The sequence below is a fragment of the Mustela nivalis genome, assembly GCF_964662115.1.
Source record: "Mustela nivalis genome assembly, chromosome: 1".
Classification (NCBI taxonomy): Eukaryota; Metazoa; Chordata; class Mammalia; order Carnivora; family Mustelidae; genus Mustela; species Mustela nivalis.
The window spans coordinates 189531758-189554465 of record NC_139020.1 but is presented as its reverse complement, the minus strand read 5'-3'; the positions used below and the strand labels follow the sequence as shown (position 1 = coordinate 189554465).

Here is a 22708-nt window from a genome sequence, read left to right as displayed (position 1 = left end):
GGCCAGCTCTGAGCGGGTGTGCCTGCCACAAGACTTGGAAGAAGGGGTAGCAGTATTAGCAAAATTTGCATTGGGCCACTCCAAAATGCTGTGGTGGTTGGGGGCTGCATGAGGCTCGGCATGGAGAGCAAACATGGCCCAGCACATGAGGGTGCTGGGGGCATGTGGTTGGTACTGTGCAGTGGCTAGGGCTGGTGGGGTGACTAGGCATGGTGCTCAGTGGCAGCTGTGCACCTGGTGGTGGGTGTTGTGCATTATAGTGCCTGGGGGTGCCCGGCAGGGTGCAGCACAGCAGATGTGTGCAGCACACTGGGGTGGCCATGCACCCAGTGGCTGGTCAGAGCACATGTTTGGCTTTAACAGAATTTGTCCTGAGTTCAGGGCCAAAGCCAGCAGACTTGGAGTGTGCTAGTCCTTAAGAAAACTTATGGGCACGGCACACTTGCCAGTGGGTCAGGCAGCAAGTGTCTGTGTAGCATCACCTCTCGAAGGTGGCTCTGTGTTTATGCTGGGAGGTAGGGGAGGAAAATGGCACCTGCCAGCTCCCTTGCTTTTGGAGAAGTCCCCCAGTATGCTCTGAAATCAGGATGAAGAGATCTATCTCCTGTTTGTCCTTATGGTTGTGCAAGCTGCTATTTTTTGGTTGTCCCTCCATGCAGACTGCTGTCTCTTTAAGAGTAGCAACCCAGCTATCACTCATCCTTCCAGCTTGCCTAATGCTGGGTCAGTTGACTTTTATTTTTTTTTAATTAATTAATTTATTTTTTAAATTTCTTTTTAGCATAACAGTATTCATTGTTTTTGCACCACACCCAGTGCTCCATGCAATATGTGCCCTCCCCAATACCCACCACCTTGTTCCCCCAACCTCCCACCCCTGCCCCTTCAAAACCCTCAGGTTGTTTTTCAGGGACTTTTAAAGCTCTAGGTTCCAAGAACCACTGGTTTTATAAACTCATGGAATTCAGTCCCTCTGTTTTTTTAGTTTGTTTGTTTTTTAAGTAAATTCTATACCCAACGTGGGGCTCAAATTCAGAACCCTGAGATCAAGAGTTGTATGCTCTATAGCAAGTGAGCCAGCTAGGTGTCCTAGCCCCTCTGGTTTTTAAAGCCAAATGTTATGGGGATTAGTCTCCCCTTATGAGCTCCCTAAGGTGAGGGCCCATTTCTCTGCCTTGCTTTCTCCACATATAGTTCCCTCTCTCCTGCAGGCAGCCTTCCTTTCTGCCTTTCTGGCCTTCGTAAACTTTCAGCTGAAGCTTCATCTCTGTATTAGTTGTGGAGTTTGTTCTTCCATTCTTTAGACTGCATTCTTGTTTGTTGACTTGGATGTGGATGATATCTAGTTGAAAACCTGGGATGGGGGCTACCTGGGTGGCTCAGATGATTGAGCATCTGCCTTCACTTCAGGTCATTATCTCTGGGTCCTAGAATCAAGCCCCCTGTCAGGATCACAGCTCAGTGGGGAGTCTGATTCTCCCTCTCCCTCTCTCTGTCTCCAATGAATAAATAAAATCCTTAGGGAAAAAAACAAACCAAAAACGTGGGATGGGGGGACCTCAGGGTCCTCCTGCTCTGCCATCTTCCCAAGTTCCCCCTCAAGCAAAATTCTCAATCTTTCATTTTATAATCACTCAACTAGCCCCATAAATGTGTGGTAACTGATAACTTTGGTGAATTCACTTCTTACAAGTGCAGATGGGAGTATTTACTGAGAAAGATGGGAATAACTTTCAAAAATCTCCCTTGGCTAGAGGAAATGAAATTATTTTTTTGTTTAGTTGGTATTTATAAAGGTTCCACTTTTCATAGGCTTCAACAAATAACTCATTATTCATATAAATGCTGTGTCATACTTTTCCAAAGTTTCAGAAAAGAGTATGAACTGTCTACTCTCAACATGTGGATTACCTGAATTAGTTGATTTTTATAAAATATTATTTTCATTACTCTTGGTGATCAATCATTCTTCAAATCCTTTTTTTTTTTAGTTTTCTTGATCTCTGATCACTTTATACCTACATGTAATTCTAGTCTAGCAGGGAAGAACTCTTGATTTAAAATATTCCTAATTATGGGTTTGAGAATTATGTACCAGGAAAATAGCAAACTGACAGAAAAAAGACAGTATTGCTTAGTTTGTTGCTTGGATTAATAAGAGAGTTTATACCATAACAGACTCTTAATCTCAGGAAACAAATTAAGGGTTGCTGGGAGGTGGTCGGGGAGAGACAGGGTGTCTGGGTTATGGACATTGGGGAGGCTATGTGCTATGGTGCGTGCTGTGAATTGTGTAAGACTGATGAATCACAGACCTGTACCCCTGAAGCAAGTGATACACTATATGTCAAATAAATAAATAAAAAGAGAAGAGAGTTCATACTATTTAGTTCCAGCATGAAATTCTGCATAAAGGAACTGGCAGGCAAAGGGTAAAAGAATGATGCAAAGCATGAATTTCTAGTTTTTACTGACTAATATTTTGGCCATATGGCTTTAGTTTTAATTTTAAGTATTTTTAAAGAGTTTTATAGATTTATTTGAGAGTAAGAGAGGGGAGGAGAGAGAGAGAGCGAGTGAGAGAAAGCACACTTGCATGCATGTGCATGGGGAAGGGGTGGGGAAGGGCAGAGGGAGAGGGAGAAGCAGACTCCTCACTGAGCAGGAAGCCTGACATGGGGCTCCATCCCAGGACCCGGAGATCATGACCTGAGCCCGAGGCAGCTACTTAACTGACCGAACCACCCAGGGGCCCCCATATGGCTTTATTATACTGGTAAAAGGCCAGTAGACTGTGTGAAAACACACACACACACACACACACACACACACACACCACTCAGATGCATGCAATAACAAGTTCTTGGTTGTCTAGCACTTTTTGATTTTCCTTGCCATTACTGCAGGAAAGATGTGAAGATAATTGGATTCATTTTGCCAGTACAGAAAGAGCCTGAGTCATGGACAGTGCACAGCTCTAGCTAGCGCTTTCTAGAGGAAATCACTTTCCTTTCTAAGAGGAAATCACAAACAAGAAACCACAATTTCATAACCCAGCAATCGTAAAGCACATCTCTTCTCACAATTTTAGAACCTCATTCTGTTTCTGTCCTCCTAAAATGATAAGAATGGGGTTTTTAAATGTTTATTCTTGTGTCTTTTATAATAATTTTTCACATGTTAGCTTGAATATCTCAGAAGAAAATCTCTTACAAAAATTGCTTACAATGACCTTATTCATCTCAATCACCATCATCTTGTTTATTAAACGGTGGAAGCAGAGATCGAAATAGTAATTTTATATCCGCACGGTCAGGAGAAGCAATTACCTATTACTACTGTATTAAAAAACAATTTCCTCAGGAAAAGCAAATCATGACAAGTCCCTAGATGGAGGGAGGGGAGTTTAGGAGAGGTTGGGCTGTCAGGGCTGTAGCTCCTGGTTGAACCACAGAAAGGCAAGTTCCTTATATAATATCTTTATGATACCTATTTAGCAAATGACCTCCACCTCCCATTCCTACCAGCATGAGCGAGCAGTCTCTTCTTGAAATAGCAGCCAATCTTTCTCTTGCTAATTCTCAAGTCACCTTTCACTGTGCCCTCTGAAATCCTTACACTGAGAAGTACTTACTACTCTGTATTTTTCTAAGGGTCCTACATACCTTACTTAATTGAAACCAGGCTTTTCTGAGATATTACTTTCCCTTCAACTCGAGTTAAAGCTCACTAAGGAAGCTTCATATGTGTTTCTACAGCCTCCAGTTTTGAGGCCACGTGGTTAGGTGGCACTGGGAGCGGGCTCACACTTCTGACTGGGAATCCTATCTTCTTTGAAGCTGGAGGAATTGCTTCCACTCTTAGCTTTGCTGATCTTCAAATCACTTCCTGGTCACTCCTGCTTCTGCAGACACACCTTCGTCAGCCTATCTACACATTCCTGAAAACCTGTGGGTCCAGATTCACCTTACCTTCCAACACTGTCCAATACCCTGAGTCCCTTAACCTTCTTTCCTTCAAAAGCCTCCTCTACTTTATACAGTAACCCACTCACATGACTACATCCTGACATTTAACTTCCTTTCTTTGAAACACTTAACTTTTAAGATTTGGAATAAGAAATTATTTTCTATTATCTAATTATAATATTCTATTCTTTAGCCTGTCTGGAAATCCCTTCCAGTTAAACTCTACTGGCAACTCCTTTGAAATACATTCCTCCTAAGGATGCAAGAGTGTGGGCTCTGCAGCCCATCTGCCTGAATTTGCATTCCAGCTCCAGCATCTACTAGCTGGGTAATTTCACAGTTACTTAACCTCTCTGTGCTTCGCTTTCCTCATTTGTAAAATGGTGGTAATAATACATGTTTCAGAGTTGTTAGGATTAAATGTTTAAAAACATGGAAGCACTTATAATAGTGCCTAACATATATGTGCTTAATATATGTTAACCACACCATCTTTTTTGACTTCACGCCACAAAATACACAGACTTTAAGGACAGAATTTGATGATTTTGACCATTTCATTCACCAGCATACCATAGCTCATCAAGTTATATGGCATTTCAATCACCCCAGAAAGATCTTTTGTGCTGTTTCCCAATCTCAGACTTATCTCTCTCAAGGGCAACCACTAATTTCTTTCACCTTAGTTTGTCTGTTCTATTAATTTATATAAATAGGGTCACAGTAAGTGGCTTCTTTCACTTGGCATTAATACTTGAGGTTCATCAATGTTGTTGCATGGATCAGTAATCCATTCTTGTTTTGTTGAGTAGTAACTCACTCTGTGAATATACCACAATTTAATGGTTCAGTCTTCTGTTGTGAGGCATATAAGTTTATTTCAAGTTTTTGGCTTTTATAAATAAAGTTGTTGTGAAATTCCCAGCTGAGTTTTTTTTTTTTTTATATGTACTTACATTTTCGTGGATAGACACCAAGAAGCGGAGCTTTTGTATCAATGGGTAAACGTTTAACTTTATCATAAACTTCCAAAGGTGTTTCCAAAGTGGTTACGGTGTAAATTCTCCATGTATGTTAGAAATGTATGATAACTGCTTTAAATCGAACCAACATTTAGTATTTCCTGTCTATTTTTGCTATTATAGTGGTTAAAGTAGTAGCAACTGTGTTTTTCATTTGAATTCCCCTGATAGTATGGAGCTCTTCACATGCTTGTTTGTATAATCTTGGTGAAGTACTTATTCAATTGTTTTTGCCTTAAAAAAGTTCTTTTTTTAATTATACAGTTGGAGAATATGTTCTGAATAGAAACTTTTTGTCACATATATATTATGAATATTTTCTCTGTGGGTTGCTTATTCATCTTCTTAAAACTGTCTTGATGAGCAGTTTTAATTTTTTTAAAAGATTTTATTTATTTGAGAAAGAAAGAGAGAGCAAGTGAGCATGATTGGTGGGGAAGGGCAAAGGAAGAGGGAGAAGATGACTCCCTGCTGAGCAACAATGGGGAGCCCAACACGGGGCTTGATCCCAAGACTTGGGATCATGACCTGAGTCGAAGGCAGAGGCTTAACGGACTAAGCCATCCAGGCGCCCAGAGCAGTTTTAAATTTTGGTGAAGCCCATTTTGTCAACTTATTCTTTATTACGGTTAATGTTTTCTGGGTCTTAAGAAATCTCTTATAGTTATTTATATTTTTAGCATTTATATTTGGATGTTAGAAATGTATGATAACTGCTTTATATCGAAGTAGTTTTTTTGTGAATGATGTGAAATATGGGTTGAGGTTCATTTTTTTTCTCCCATATGGATACTCAGAGAAGTTCTGGGTCTGAAAATAGATGTTCCTATCGCTATTGAATTGCTCTGGTGATTTGGTTGAAGATCAACTGACTATACATGCATGTGTCTATTTGTAAACTTTTTACTGGTATCTTTGCCAAGAACACATTGCCCTAATTACTGTACCTTTATAACATGTTGTGAAATCATGAGGTATAATTTTTATATTTTGAAAATTGTGTTGTATTCTGTCTTTTGAGTTCCCATATATATCTTAGAATTTGTTTATAAATTTTGCAAAAAATATTTTTAAAAAAAGCCTGTTGGGATTCTGAGTGGGATTGGACTGAATATACTATATTTGGATCCAAAACCAACATGTCTCCATTTATTTAGGTCTTCTTCAATTTCTCTCAGCAATGTTTTATAGCTTGCAATGTAAAGGTTTAGCATATGTTTTATTAAATTTATTCCTGAGTATTATGTACTTTTGATGCAACTTAAATACTTTTAAAATTAAAAATTAAAACTGTAATTGTTGGGCACCTGGGTGGCTCAGTGGGTTAAGTCGCTGCCTTCGGCTCAGGTCATGATCTCAGGGTCCTGGGATCGAGTCCCGCATCGGGCTCTCTGCTCAGCAGGGAGCCTGCTTCCTCCTCTCTCTCTCTCTCTCTGCCTGCCTCTCTGCCTACTTGTGATCTCTCTCTGTCAAATAAATAAATAAAATCTTAAAAAAATAATAAAAAAATTTAAAAAAACCCCTGTAATTGTTTAATCACCATACTGTATACCTGAAACTAATACAACACTATATGTTGACTATACTGGAATTAAAATAAAAAATTTAATACAAGTATTTAAATTAAAAAAATTTTAAAACTTCAATTGTTTATTGCTATAAACAATTTATATAGAAATATATAGAAATATAGCTGACTTTGGTTATTGATTTTATACTCTGTGACCCTACAAAACTCACTTAATCTAGCAGGTTTTGTTTGGTTTTAGCAGATTCCTTACAATTGTCTTAGATGATTATGTTGTCTGCATAGAGAGAACCTTTCCCTTCTTTTTTTCTAATCTGTATGTGTTTTATTTCTCTTTATTATCTTACTGCACTTACTGGGACCTCCAATATAATGCTTAATAGAAGTAGAGTGGATGTCTTTGCCTTGTTCCCTATCTTAGTGGATAAGTAGTCAGTATTTCACCACTAAGTATGATTTAGTTGTAGGTTTTTGTTTTTGTTTTTTAAATAGAACTCCTTTATTAGATTAAGAAAGTTTCTTTCTTTTCCTACTTTGATGTAAGCTTTAACCATGAATGACTAATGAACTTTTGTTAAATGATTTTTCTATGCTTATTGAGATTACCTTATGATTTTTTCCCCCTATTATTCCATTAATGTGAAAGATTACAGTGACTGTTTTTCAAATATAAGACTAACCTTAAATTCCTGGAATAAACACCTAGTCACGGTGTTAAGGATTCATGTGTTTATGTTCATGATTGATACTGATTTATAGTTCTTTTTTGGGAATTATAATATCTTAGCTTGCTTTGTTATCAACATTATGCTGACCTCATTTTATTCAATGATTTGGGAAATGTTCCTTCTCTTTAATTATCTGAAAGACAGTGTCTAAAATTGGTATTTTTTTTTTCTTTTAATGTTTGGTAGAATTATATGTAAAGCCTGGATGTGAATTTTCTGGACCTGTATTTTATTTGCAGGAATGTCGTACATTACAAATTCAATTTCTAAAAATAGATATATGGCTATTTTAACTTTTAATTTCTGTTAGTATCAGTTTTAGTAATTTGTGTCTTTAGCAGAAATTTCCAACTTCATCTAAATTGTGAAACTTACTGGCAAAATATTGTTTATAGTATTCCCTTATTTTCCCTTTTCCCCATTTTCACTCTTGATTTTAGTAATGTGAGTGTCCTTCTTTTCTTGATTAAAGTAGCTAACAGCTTATCACCTGCTAAATCTTTTCAAAGAACAAACTTCGGTTTTATTGATTTTCTCCACTGTCCAGTCTTTATTTCATTTATATATTCTCTTGATTATTTCTTTCTCCACATTTTACATGATTCAGATGCATCCCACAAATTTTGGTATGCTTTATTTTCATTACCATTTGAAATTAGTTAAAATAACAGTTAGAAATGTTTTCTAATATCTCCCATATTTTTTTTTTTTTTTTAACTTACAAGTTACTTGGAAGTATGCTGCTTTATTTCTAACTACTTAGGGACTGTCCAATTATATTTTTGTTATTAATTCCTAATTTAATTCCCTTGTATTCACAGAACATACTCTGTATGATTTCAGTCTTTTTTAGGTTTATTGAGATTAATAAAGCCTAACATATACACCTTGGATAAACCAGAGTGCACCTGAATGTAGTATGTATTAGGCAGTTGTAAGATGGTGTGTTCTAAAAATGTCAAACAGGTCTGGTTGATTGATAGCATTTTTCAAGTTTACCGATTTTCTCTCAATATCTAAGAGGGAAGTGTTGAAATCTTCATATAAAATTGTGAATTTATGTTTCTCTCTTTGGTTCTCTGAGTTTTTGCTTCATGCATTTCCAAGCATTGTTACTAGTTGTGTATATATTTAGGTTTGTTATATCCTCTACATGATTAAACTCCCTCATCATTACGAAATGTGCCTCTGTACATAATATTCCTTTTCCTGAAGTCTACTTTGATATCAATATAGCCACTCCAGCTTTCTTATGGTTAGTGCATGTATAGTATAACCTTTTTCCTTTTTAATATTTTCACTTGTGTCTTTAGATTTAATATGCATCTCTTATAAACCATATACAATTGTGTCTTGATTTTAATTGTCTTTTAGTTGGAGAGTTTAGCCTATTTCTACTTAATGAAATTATTCCTATATATGAGTTTAAGACTACCATCTTGCTGTTTGTTTTCGATTTGTCTCATCTCTTCTTTGTTTAGTTCTTTCCTATATTCTTTTGGATTGAGTGAGTATCTTTTTAGTGTCCCATTAATCTCATCAATTGGCTGATTACTTATACTCTTTTATTTTTTCAATCACTGTATTAGTCTGGAATAGAAATCATTAACTTATCACAATCTAACTTTGAGTAATATTAGAATATCTCATGTGTAAGAATGTTAAAAAAGCATACTGATGTTTTTACCATTCTTTGTGTTAGTCGTATACTTTACTTCTATACTGTTAGTATTTTTGCTCTCAACAAAAACTTTTAAAGAAATTATGATATGAATAAAGAATCTTTTAGATTCATCTATGTACTTTTTAAAGATTTATTTATTTATTTGAGAGAGAGAGAGAGCAAATGGGAGAAGGGACAGAAGGCGAGGGAGAGAAAGAGAGAAGCAGACTCCCTGCTGAGCTTGGAGCCTGATGAGGTGCTTGATATCACGACCCTGAGATCACAATACTGAGATTACGACCTGAGCCAAAATCAAGAGGTGGACACTCAAGCCACTAAGCCACCCAGGCATCCCCAGATTCAGCTACATATTTATCACTACTGGTACTCTTCTCTCATTTAGATCCACATTTTCATCTGGTACATATTTTTTTCAGTCTGAAGAACTTCCTTCAATATTTTTTCTAGTGCAAGTTGCTAGCAATGAATTCTCTAGCACTTTTTAGTTTCAGTGTTTTTATTTTGCTCCAATTTTTGATGAATAGTTTCACTAGATACAGAATTCTAGGTTGACAGGTTAAAAATTATTATTTTTTTACCTTAGCATCATTCCATTGTCTTCTTTATTTCATTGCTTCTGAGGGGAAGCTTGTGATATATTTTATCAATGTTCTCTAGTGAATAATGTCATTTTTTCTTCTGCCTACTTTTTAAGATTTTCTCTTTATCACTGATTTTCAGCAATTTAGTTATGACATACCATGGCATGATTTTGCAGTGTTTTTTGTTTTTTAAGTTACGATATACCATTGTGTGGGTTGGTACTGTTTTTGAGAGATCTCCAGCCCTTAATTTGTTGAGCTTATTGGATCTGTGAGTGTATTTTTCAAATTTTGAAAAATTTCAGACATCATTTCTATAAATTTTCTCATGCTCAATCTCTCTGTTCTCCTGTTACTACGTCAATTACACACATATTAGATTGGTTGATATTGTTTCTCAAGCCATTCAGACTGTACTCATCTTTTTTTTGAGGTCCCCCCTGCACTGTCCTTTGTTTGAATAGTTTCTACATTCCTGGGTCAATTTTACTGATATCTCCGGTATTTAAGTTGGTGTCAAGTCCATCCAGTGAATCTCAGTGCCATTTTCTCTTTTTGTTTTTGTTTTTTTTTAATTTGCTTTACCTCTTTAAGTATATTTCCTATCTGTCCTCCTCTTCTACTTCTTTGCTACTACACTAATGCAGGCTTATATGTCTCACCTAGACGTCTGTGCATTGCCTCTTAATTGGTCTCTTCCTCTAGCTCTCCATTCTGATATCATACTTATTTTCTAGAATGCAGATCATATTGTGAAATTTCTCCATGTTAAAAATTGCTTTAAAAATTTCTAATGGACTAAAATTCATATTTCTCAACATGACTTTCAAAGCCCTTCATGGTTTTGTCTAGTCTTCTTTTCTAGCAGTGTAATTCCATGCATTTGAGTCAGTTAATGGACCAACTGTGACATAAATTTTCATACTATTGTTTGTGTGTATTTATAATTTAGCATAAATACCTCCACGTAATAATCCCCAACTTGGCTAGGCAAGTTTGATAATTTCCTTTAGCAGCATCTGGTTCCTAAGAATAGTCTGGTGTTTACCAGAGATCATTATAATTAAATGTTTATGTGTTTGCCTCCTCTGCCATATTATATTCACCTGTGGATTCCTATCATTTGTCACAAACCTTGGCCTATAGTAGGAGCTCAATAAATATTTGCCAACTGAAATGAATTTTAAGTTCAGAAGTTTATTGTGACACTATATTCCTAGTAAACGTGGAATTATGTCAAGAGAAAATAGTAAAATAATAACAGTATCAACTAACGTTAATCGATCACTTATAAAAGCTTGGCACTATTCTAGGTAATAACTCTTAAAATCCTAACAACTCCTCCAGGAAGCAGGTTCTATTATTTTTTCCACCTAACTGATGAGAAAATGAAGCAGAGAGAGATTAACTGACTCGGATAAGGGCCCAGATAGGAAGTGACGACTAGAATTTGAACCACTACAAGCTAGCTCTAGAGGCCACACTTCAACTCTAACAATATCCTCCTGTCTGTTCATGTGATTTAAAAATGGGGTAATCATCTGTTTTCCAGAACAAACTTATTTTTATGTGGTTGTTCCTACCTCACATAAGTATTCAGGGACTTCAGAGGAAGACATGGAACTACTTTTCTTTCCCTAAATTTCTTAAACATCTATATTAGACTGACAGGTGAGTAGAGAGAGAAAAACAAATATTTTTAAATGATATTCTCATGGAGGAGATGAAAACATTTGCAAACCTTCAAATAAGTACCAGAAGCATTCTAGGTTGGAATGGTTTCATTAAGGGACATTCTCTAGCATATTAAATATGTATCTAAATGACCTTGGTCTGAATAAACCTGTTTCCTCCACTCCCGTCTCATTCAGTAACATTCGAGAAATTAAATACTAATAAAAATCAAAAATTTCTAAATCACTGACTTTACTGGGAAAATGATCTTTGAGGGGAAATTTTAAAAACATTATGCCACACTTTCAGTCTGTAATAAAAGCTATAACATATTCCATCAGAGTCATGGTCAAGAAAGCACAACTCCTAAAGAGTAATTTTATCCATTTAAATGACAAACACTGGGTATATGAGTGGTTAAGGATACTAAAAGATTTTGGCATTGTAATTTATCATACCATTTCATTATATCTCCAATGAATGATTCATTCTCAATGATATTTCATACCTGAACTTCCTATTCAAATACAATTAAATTTACTGTACATTAATATATAGTTTGGTAGCAAGACATTGATGTTCATCTGATACTATCACCAACTAATTAAAATTATATTGAAGAAGAAGTAAGATTGATTTCAGTGAGTCTTGACTAAGTGGCTACCTCCATTGTTTAATCTGATGGTTATTAAATTTTCAAACTGTTCTTGCCATTGAAAACCTCAGTTAAAACTATAAATTGTTGTAATTTAAATATTAAAGTGAATTCTTCAAAATTAAGAACACAAAAAATAAATTTTTTTAATTGAAAAGTTGAACATTTAATGGTAACTGGAATAATAAATGGCCTATACATAAATATTCATATTGGTGTGGTCTAAGAATATTTGTTGCCTTTGGCTATATAAAGGTTTTAGCTAAAGAACCAAGGCTAAGTGGACCATTTGGCAATTATCCTCTAAACTGGGGTTATAAACTCTATCTCTAGAGGGCCTAGGCAGATAACTTAAATGAATGAAGCAGGAATCATCTGAGTGCACCTGCATTCCTTATATGAGTGGAAAAACTAAACTTTACAGCAGAGCTTAAAGCTCTGTTAAAAGCATGTGGTTGCCTCTCAGCTCCAACTGACTGCTCACTGCACAAGAGACAATACTGATAACTTCTGATTTATAAATGTTAGCTGAAAACTTTAAAAATACTGTGTTCAAGGTTTACCCCCAAACTATCTATAGTTCCTAAAAAGTAGAACTGAAGAAAGTTTTGGCAAAAGAGTAAAGAACTAGAGCAACACCACAGCAGCACCAAGGAGGGCCCTAGGGATGGCATTTTGAATGGGTGGAGTGTTCTCTCTTACCTTGCTTCTCTCCATAGAAAATTCCCCTAAAATGATTTCCCCTAAAATCAGCTTTGATTTGATAAGGGCTCAACAGGAATAGATTAGATTAACAGTGGAAATGAAAGACCCATTGCTACTGTAGCATCTCTTCGATTGGGAGGAAACTGAGGGGAAAGGAGTACAAGTTTTAGATTTGAATTTCTTAATACCTGCTTGAACAGTACAGAATATTTCTGGAATCATCAAGTGCATTTAGAGACATCCATGACAAACTCATTTGTTTTATTTCCCACATCAGGAGGCACAGTAAGAATTGCCTATTTGTTCAACAAGTATTTATTGAGCACTTATCATGTGCCATGTTCTTAATGGGACTAGGGATAAAAGTCACATAAAACATGCTTGTAGTCTAAAGGTGGGGAGATAGACAAGCAAACATGATTCAAGCACAGGGTGAAGAAGTGTTACAAGGATTATGAAGTAGTGAATAGCAATGGTGAACTGTAACCTAAATAGCTATTCCACAGAGGGGAAATCATGGAGGCATTCCTGGAAGACGTAGCAACAAAGAGCAAATCGGAGCTATAATCCTTACCTAGGGCTGAGACTGTGCAAGGTATTGTTCTAAAAGTCAGTATGTTTACTTACTTGCATTAAACTTCCAACAACTTTAATAGGAAGTATATTTCATATTATCTGCATTTTATAGATGAAGAGAATGAATACAGGAACTGGTACAGGGTCACATAACTAATAAGTGTCAGAATTCAGATACCATGCTCTTAAGCCCTATATATATATTAGAACATATTACAAGTAGGTATGACTTGGTGATTTTACTGGAATGCGGTCAGTATAGAAAAAAATACCTTTATTTGCTTTTTGCTTAGGACTGTCTCAAATGTATGTAAGCAATTCTTTCTGAAATTGACCACACTCAGAAAAAAAATTCTAGATGTTATGACTGTTTGCCTTTTGAAATTTAGCATAAGCTCAAGTTACCTAAAATAATGACCTGTTTGCTTTCTTCACACCAGGATTTAAAACTACATATAACTATTCTCCATTGAGTCATCTGACTAGAGGGTGGGAAGTTGAGGTAGATGAGTTACAGAACACTGTCCCACAGGACCTATTACACTTTTTAATTTATTTTTATTTTTTTAGTTTAAGTAGTACATTTCTTAAGACATTAGATAACTGGGGCCACTGGCACATAGTCATCTGACTCATTTATTATATAGGAAATATAGGTCAGTCAAGTTCACTTTCTATCTCATCAAGGTTTGTAAAGAAAGGGAATATTTTATTTTCAAATACTGTATTCCTACAAAGGTCACTACATGACAAGCATACTACTATGTGTGTATCGATGATATCCATGTACAGAATGATCAGTTCAGATTTTAACAAATATTTAGAACTTCAATTAGTTAACTGGCAAAGGTGACTGAACTCACAAAAGCAAGGTAATGACATTTTTTTAAGCTCTCTCATGGGAGAGAAAGGAAGAGTATGAATTTTATTCATTTTTTATATGACCATGGTACTGAAAAAAGTACTTTATAAACAGAGTAGGCCCATAATTAGTATTTGCTGAAATGAATTTAATATTTTAAGCAGCATTCATGTGGCACTTACAATTTTGCGCTTGATCATGAAGAGTGGGATTTTTGCATGAAGAGGAGTTGAGGACAGTTCCTTATGAACCGTTGATAAATACAATCTTCTTTTAATGTTCCCTAGATCAGTAATTCTGAAAAAAGAAAGAAGAGAGTAAGATTCCCATTAATATAATAACTACTACTTTGAATAATCATCAAAATGATATAATTTATCATATAGGCCCTTTGCAATAGGGAGATCAAACAAAGAATTTAAGAACTGCCTTTCTTCTCTCAAGAAATAATAAAATTTCTTCCTTAAATTCAAAGTGCTCACAAGCTTGAATGTATAAATTCACTTAATATGCTAATTTATTTCAGTACTCTACACTAGATTTCTACAGTCTTCTAGCCTACGAAAAAATTCAATTTGTATGAACTGAGAAACTGCTAGCCTTTAATAACTATGCCTGTTCCAGCCCCTTAAGCTTGTGTTATCTTGGGACATACTGTCACCTACTAAATAGGAAAACATTATGGGTTTCTTTCCCTAAAAATGCACCTGTCATTTTATATAGGCTCTTAGTCTGCTTGGAGACAGACACAAAACACTGACTGTCGGTTTCACTTCCTAAGCACATATATTCAAACCGGAATTATAATACACAAGTTTATTGCTCACTATTCAGGTCAAGTCATAGTCATACCAAGGACACTGAATTTGAACATCTTTAATGGATTTAGACCACAGCCATGATCATAAAGATTAGGTTTGCTTCAAACTGATAGAGGCTCATTTTTATGTTCTGCTTCCTTTAGGTCTCAGAGGTAACACAGCAGGCTTAAAATCTCTAAACCTGTCTCAGGCTGCTATATGGTAGAGTTGATGCTTATTAAAGACTGTCTTTTTAATCAGAGAATAGTGATTTCCCCCATTTTTAGAAACTTTATCTAGATGTACAAACTGCTAATTTTCTACAGTTAGTAATCCCTCAAGGTGACAACATTTCACTCAAATGAATTGCTACCAATATTTATTATGTAATTAACTATTTGAAAAGTCAACAAAGCTTCTTCCATACCTCTTTCTTATCTCCCCTTCCTACTTTTCTATTTTTATTATTTCTTCTTTCTAAAATACATATTCTATAGAAAAACTATTTTTTTTTTTTTTTTTTTTTTTTATTTTCAGCATAACAGTATTCATTATTTTTCACCACACCCAGTGCTCCATGCAATTCGTGCCCTTTATAATACCCACCACCTAGTACCCCAAACTCCCACCCCCCACCCCTTCAAAATCCTCAGATTGTTTTTCAGAGTCCATAGTCTCTCATGGTTCACCTCCCCTTCCAGACCTGTACCCCTGGGGATAAAAATATATGTTTATTAAAAAAAAAAAAAAAAAAAAAGAAAGGACAAATACCCAACTTTTGTAGCAGCATGGACGGGACTGGAAGAGATTATTATGCTGAGTGAAATAAGTCAAGCAGAGAGAGTCAATTATCATATGGTTTCACTTATTTGTGGAGCATAACAAATATAGAAAAACTATTATTGAACAATGTTAAGATTAAGTATAGTAAAAATTAGATGAGATGATTTCAGAGTATGTCCCAGACCCAAAAATTCTACTACACCTACACACACAAAAAAACCCCCATAATTTCATTTAAAAAGCAATAAATCCTTTCAAACCAGAGTCAAAGGTAAGTTTAAGATGCAAAAGGATTAAGTCTACCATAGTTTTATATTTAGATGTGTAAATAAATGTAGCCTGATTTTTGCCCCAAGGCAGTGTCTTCAAAGTGAGATGAGCACATGAGGTGGTGGGGTGGTACACAATCATCTGCTGAAGTACAGAAGGAAACTGTTCTTTTATCCTGCCCTTTAAAAATGCTGTATTTTGTGCATATTTCATTATATAGTAGCACAGCAACATATTCCTGTTTTTGAAATAAATGAATGTACTTATGTGGTTAGTGTGCTCAAACATTTTACCAATAGGGTACAGGTTCAAATATATTTGGGAAGAATTGTCATGTTATCAAGGCCTCTTGTGTAAGACATTCTGATTAGGGAAGAGAAGGAAAGACTACATAGGGATTTTGGAAAGGGAAAGGGAAGAAAAACTCCCTTGCATTACACAAAAAGTTTGATTGCATCAACCAAAAACTGTTTTATTAAGTGTTTGCTTTGCTTATAGAGATTAGACAATGTCATTTTTATTCAAAGTGGTATGGATCAAACTCCAAATAGAGGAATGTTTTAGTAGACAACAACCTTATCAACATATAAAATGAAAGGAATGTACATTCATTCATTCACTCATTCACATGTTCAACAAATTCTCACTGATCCAGGAAATACCCTGGTAATACACTGGGGAACATGATGGTGAAAAAAGCAAGATAAAAAAGGAGAAAGAGACAAAATAAATGCAAACTATCTAAAGTGCAATGAAGATAACAAATAAAAGACTGAACTAGAAAAAAAAAAATAACCTACTTTGAACAAGAAAGCCAGCAGAGTTAGGTAGGATCTATCTGGTAGGTAGAAAAAGAAAATGAAGTAGAAAGGGTAGTAGACAAGAGACAAATCATGCATGATCTTTAGCCAAGGTAAGGGGTTTTATAAATTTATTGTTTATAAAAGAAAGCTATTAGAGAGCCAACATTCTACCTTGCATGATGAATGGATATTTTTAAAAAACAAATATAGTCTCTTTTATTTCTTTATTGGGGTAAAATATGCATAACTGTAACATGGATTTTAGAGAACAATCTCATGTGCTTTGATAAATGTATACACTGATTTGATCACCACTCCAAACAAAGTATTGAACATTTCCATCACCTTAGAAAGTACTCTTCTGGAGCCTTCTAGTCAATCCTCACTCTTTATTTCTATTAACATGGGTAAGTGTTGTCTGTTCCTGAACTTCTTGTAAATGAAATGGTGTAGCATATACTCTTTTGTGACTGGCTTCTTTCACTTAACATGACATTTTTGAGATTCATCCATGTTGTAGCACACACCAATAGTACCCTTCTTTAACTGCTGAGTCATACATGGCTATACATTTATCTATCCATTCTGTTATTTTTTTTTTTTTAAGATGTTATTTATTTACTTGACAGAGAGAGATCACAAGTAGGCAGAGAGGCAGGCAGAGAGAGAGAGGAGGAAGCAGGCTCCCTGCCGAGCAGAGAGCCCGATGCGGGACTCGATCCCAGGATCCTGAGATCATGACCTGAGCCGAAGGCAGTGGCTTAACCCACTGAGCCACCCAGGCACCCTCCATTTTGTTATTGATGGGCATTTGTTTTCAGTATTGGTTTCTCACAAATATGCTCATAGAGTCTTCTTGTGGACAGGTGTTTCATTCTCTTGATAACTAGGAATGGGATTACTGGGTAATTGGGGGATATACAGTTATAACTTGATAGAAATAATTCTCCAAAGTGGTTGCAATCATGCCACATTCTCACCAACTTTTGGTATTATTGGACTTTAAGTTTTGTTTTGTTTTGGGGGGAGAGAGAGAGAGAGAGAGAGGAGGGGGGAAGGGCAGGAAGAGAGAGAATCCCAAGCTGACTCTGCACTGTTTGGAGTCCTATTCAGGGCTTGATCTCATGACCCCAAAATCATGACCTGAGCTGAAACTGAGTTGGATGCTGAACTGACAGCCACCCAGGCACCCTGGTACTATCAGACTTCAATGTTATCCAATTCTAGTTGGTATGAATTGATATCATTGTGATTTTATTTGCATTTGTTTTATGACTAATGACACTGACCACTTTTACATGTATTTACTGGTATGCCTTGTGAAATGTCCATTAAGGCATTTGTTCAATTTTTATTGGGCTATTTTCTTATTATAATTCTAAGAGTTCTTTATATATTTTAGATAAACATCTTTTGTCAGATATATGCATTGTGATTATATTCTTCCCTATTATTACAATGATATCTTTTGTTAACCTTTTATTTGGAAATAATTTCTCACAGAAAGGTATCAAGAATAGTGCACAGTGGGGCACCTGAGTGGCTCAGTGTGTTAAACCCTCTGCCTTTGGCTCAGGTCATGATTCTGGGGTCCTGGGATCAAGTCCTGCATCTGGCTCTCTGCTCAGCAGGGAGCCTGCTTCCCTTCCTCTCTCTCTGCCTACTTGTAATCTCTGTCTAATAAATAAATAAAATCTAAAAAAAAATAGTGCACAGAGACTCATATACACTTGTCTAAATTAGCTTAATGATACCTTTTGATTAGCAGAAGTTTTTAATTTCATGAAGTCCAGTTTATCAATATTTATACTAGTATTTTCTATGTCCTAAAAAATTTCTGCCTAGCCCAAAGTTTCAAAGAAGGTACTTTCCAACATTTTCTTCTGGATCTTCATAGTTTTAGGTTTTATATTCTATGATCTGTCCAAGATTAATTTCAGTACTGTGTGGGGAAGTGGGTGTGGTTCTTTCTGTATGTTTATTCAGTTGTCCCAGCATTATTTGTTAAAGATTCTCCTTTCCAAACTGAAATGCTGTGATATTTTGTTGAAAACCAGTTGAATATATATGCAGGAGTATGGATCTATTTCTGGGCTTTCCACTGATCCATTTGTTTCATTTATCCATTCATCTACCAATGTCATACTGCCTCAATCATTGTGAATTTGTATTAGGTTTTGAAACTAGTCAAAGAAACTATTCAACTTGGTTTTGTTCAGGTTTGTTTGGTCCTTGTTTTCCACAGATTTTAGGACCACTTATCGTTCTCTATAAAAATGTTCCGAGTTTTGGATTGTGTTGAATCTACAGATCAATTTGGGGAGCACAATATTGAGTCATCCAATTCACTTACATATATAGCTTCTGCACTTATTTAGGCCTTGTTTAATTTCTTTCACAATGTTTTATAGATTTCATTTTAGAAATCTTGCACATCTTTTATTAAATGTATTCCTAAATATTTTGTTTTTTGACATGATCGAAAATTAATTTTAAAATATTCACCAGCCAAATGCTACTAGTATATAGAAATTCCAGTGATTTTTGTATGTAATTATTTCTGTGAACTTGTTTAATTCAAATATTAGTTTTAGTAGCTGTAGATTCCAGAGGATTTTATATATAAACAATCAAGGATTTTATATATAAACAAGCATGTCTTCAGTGAATAAAGACTTTTACTTCTGCTCTTCTCAATCTTTATAACTTTTATTTCTTTTTCTTGTATTACCACACTGAATAGAACCTCCAGCATATACTAAACTGAAGTGATGAGCACAGAAAACTCTGCTATGTTCACTATGTTTCTATTAAATGTGATGTTAGATGTAAGTTTCCTTTATCAGATTTAATATATTCTTTTCTATTTCTAATTTTTAAAGTTTTTTTTTTAGTCATGTAAGGGTGTGGGATTTTGTCAATGTCTTTTTTCTGCAACAATTCAGATTCTATTGTTCCTTTATTCTGTCCATGTTTTGAATTATACAAATTGATTTTCAAATGTGAAATCAACCTGGTACTCTTGGTATAAATTTCAATTGTGCTAGCATTTTGTTGAAGATTCTTACATCTATGTTCATGAGGGACACTGGTTTGTAATTTTCTCATAATATCTATGTCAGGTTTTGATAACAGAGTTAAGCTAATCCTACAAAGTGATTTGGGAAGTGTTTCTTCCTCCTATATTGCCAGAAAATTTGTTTAAAATGGTGCTAGTTTAAATGTTAATAGAATTAATCTACGTCTGAAGTTTTCTTGTGGGAAGATTTTGGCTATACATTCAATTTAATAGATTAGTAGATTATTCAGATTTCTAATTTTTGTTGTTTTAGTTTTGATAAATTGTGACTTTACTGCCATAAAGTTGTTCATATTATTCCCTTTATTATCTTTTTAAAAAAATTTTTTATAAACATATAATGTATTATTAGCCCCAGGGGTACAGGTCTATGAATTGACAGGTTTACACACTTCACAGCACTCACCATAGCACATACCCTCCCCAATGTCCATAACCCCACCACTCTCCAGACCCCCCTCCCTCCCTTTATTATCATTTTAACATCAGTAGCACCTATAGTCATATTCCTTCTCTCATTCCTGACATTAGAAACTTGTGATTTCTCTCTTTTTATTAATCAATCTGCTTTGGTTTATTAAGCTTATCTTTTTAAAGAAACAACTTTGGCTGCATAAAATTTCTCTATTCTTTGTTTTCAATTTTATTGATTCCTGGTTCTATTTTTATTTCTTTTCTTCTACTTACTTGGGTTTAATTTGTTATTTTTTCCCCCAGCTTCTTAGGATGGACAGGTTAGATAATTAATTTTAAACTTTTTTTTTTCCCTCATACAAATATTTAAAGCTTATAAGTTTTCCCTCCACTCAGCATTATGTTAACTGTCTCCCACAAATTCTGGTATATTGTATTATAATTTTCATTCGGTTTGAAATATTTCCTAATTTCCCGTATGATTTCTTCTTTGAATCTTGTGCTACTTAGATGTGTGCTATTTAATTTCCAAACAGTACAGTCTTTTCTACGTATTGCATTACTATTGGTTTTTAATTTCATTCCATTGTGGTCAGAGAACATACTTTATAAAGTTTTTTTTCTAAAAAAAAAAGGTAATAAGACATTGTATGATTCAGCATATGACTGAATGGTCTACATGCACTTTAAAAAGTTAAGAACTGCTTTCCCTAAGTCTACTCCATACTGATCTATCATCTATTTCTCTTTAGGGCACTCTTTCATATTTCTGGGCAGTTCTGGCACCTAGATCACAATTTTCTTCTGCCACCATTCTGGGTAACTTTATCTACCTAGAGAGCAAAATTTAATTTAAAACAAAACCTATTTCACCATGATAACTAGCACATCTATTCTAACTTTAAGGTCTCCTATTTAGGGTCTCCTATTTAAGGTCTCCTATTAGGTCTTCCTAATTTCATTAATTCATTTTACCAGCATTCAGTCAATGTCTCAGTAGCACAACACATTATATTAGAGGGGGTAAAAATAACCATTCTTTTTTTTTTTTTTTAAAGATTTTATTTATTTATTTGTCAGAGAGAGAGGAGCTAGAGCGAGCACAGGCAGACAGAGTGGCAGGCAGAGGCAGAGGGAGAAGCAGGCTCCCTGCCAAGCAAGGAGCTCGATGTGGGACTCGATCCCAGGACGCTGGGATCATGACCTGAGCTGAAGGCAGCTGCTTAACCAACTGAGCCACCAAGGCATCCCCAAAATAAACATTCTTAAGTAGCAGTTTTTAGCACATTTCATAGACATTATCTTACTAAGTCTCACAAAAATCTTTCACTTAAGGCAGTATATTCATTCTCCATTTTGTAGATGGGGAAACTAGACTCCAGAAATTTAGGAAGCTACTAGTCTATGTAAATACAACTAGTGGTAACGGAGTGTTAAAACTTATCTCTTCAAAATCCACTGTCATTTCAATGATATGACAGTATGGTCATTACCATTACAGGCTGAATTTCTTTCATTTGTTTATGCTGAATGGCCACTATTTGCTCCATGCTATGCCAGCACTGACAAGAGTGCCTTGATGTCCATCTTCAGAGAACCACAGCTAAACACTTCCAAAACAATACCTGCTCATCTGATGTAAACCATTACCCCTTCTCTTCTCCCCTTCTCACTCTTTTAAATACCATTTCCCACTCAATTCTGAATTCCAGTCTGGGTCCAATTACCCAATAGGTCACAAACATGTGTCTTACAACCATGACCTATGTAAAGCCTCCTGAAAGGATGATGAAAGCTAGCAAGATGAATGTACTCAGCTAGAATGTGGTAATTTATCTAAAGGAAAAAAAAAATCTATCAAGCATCAGAATTTTTTTACTTGATCAGAACGAGTGATTTATGCTTCAGTGCTTGACGTATGCATTCCCCAAAGGAAAGGTAGCAATATTTTTATTAAATATTAATTACTTATTAAACATTTTCTATATGCCAACACTGTATTAAGTATTCTGTATGCATTATCTCACTTAATGCTCCCACAAATCTTACAAGATGCCTACTATTATTACCTCTACTTAACAGATGAGGAAACTAAAGCTTTAGTTCCCAAAGTTACACATCTAGCAGAATCCAGATTTAAACTCAGATCTAAATGATCCTAATACCTACATTCTTCACTACATGCTGACTTTCTTTTCGGCAGATAGTGCCTAAAAACACATCCACAGTAGAACAATCTTTGCTCCTGGGAACACAATATTTAATATCTTGTAGATAAGACTCCTATCCTTTACTGTGTTTGGATGGACAGAGCCTATGTTTGTCTTTGTATGTGTGCCCGTGTATACACATGTTCTGTTGACAAAGTCTTCCTTAAAATTTTGTAAACAACAGCAACAACAACAATAACCACCTTCTATGATCCAGGAACTCTGATCTTACAATTAAAAGCTCATAGGCTAATCTTGCTTTCTTTATTTCTATGTTCTTGTAGATTACTTCACTGTCCCACCAGAGGCCTCATACACGTACTCACAGTCCTATCAGTTATTAGTGAGGACCTCTGTGAATCACAG

General features: G+C 35.3%; 1 protein-coding gene across 6 annotated transcripts in view; it reads right to left on the bottom strand.

Moving 5' to 3' along the window:
* Positions 1-22708, bottom strand: part of CFAP20DC (CFAP20 domain containing) — a 253242-nt gene that overhangs the window by 152629 nt on the left and 77905 nt on the right. For all 6 annotated transcript variants that reach the window (XM_082739073.1, XM_082739068.1, XM_082739070.1 and 3 more), the window contains one exon: positions 14166-14280. In XM_082739073.1, coding sequence (XP_082595199.1) covers positions 14166-14280 — 115 coding nt within the window. The remainder of the gene's footprint in view (positions 1-14165; positions 14281-22708) is intronic.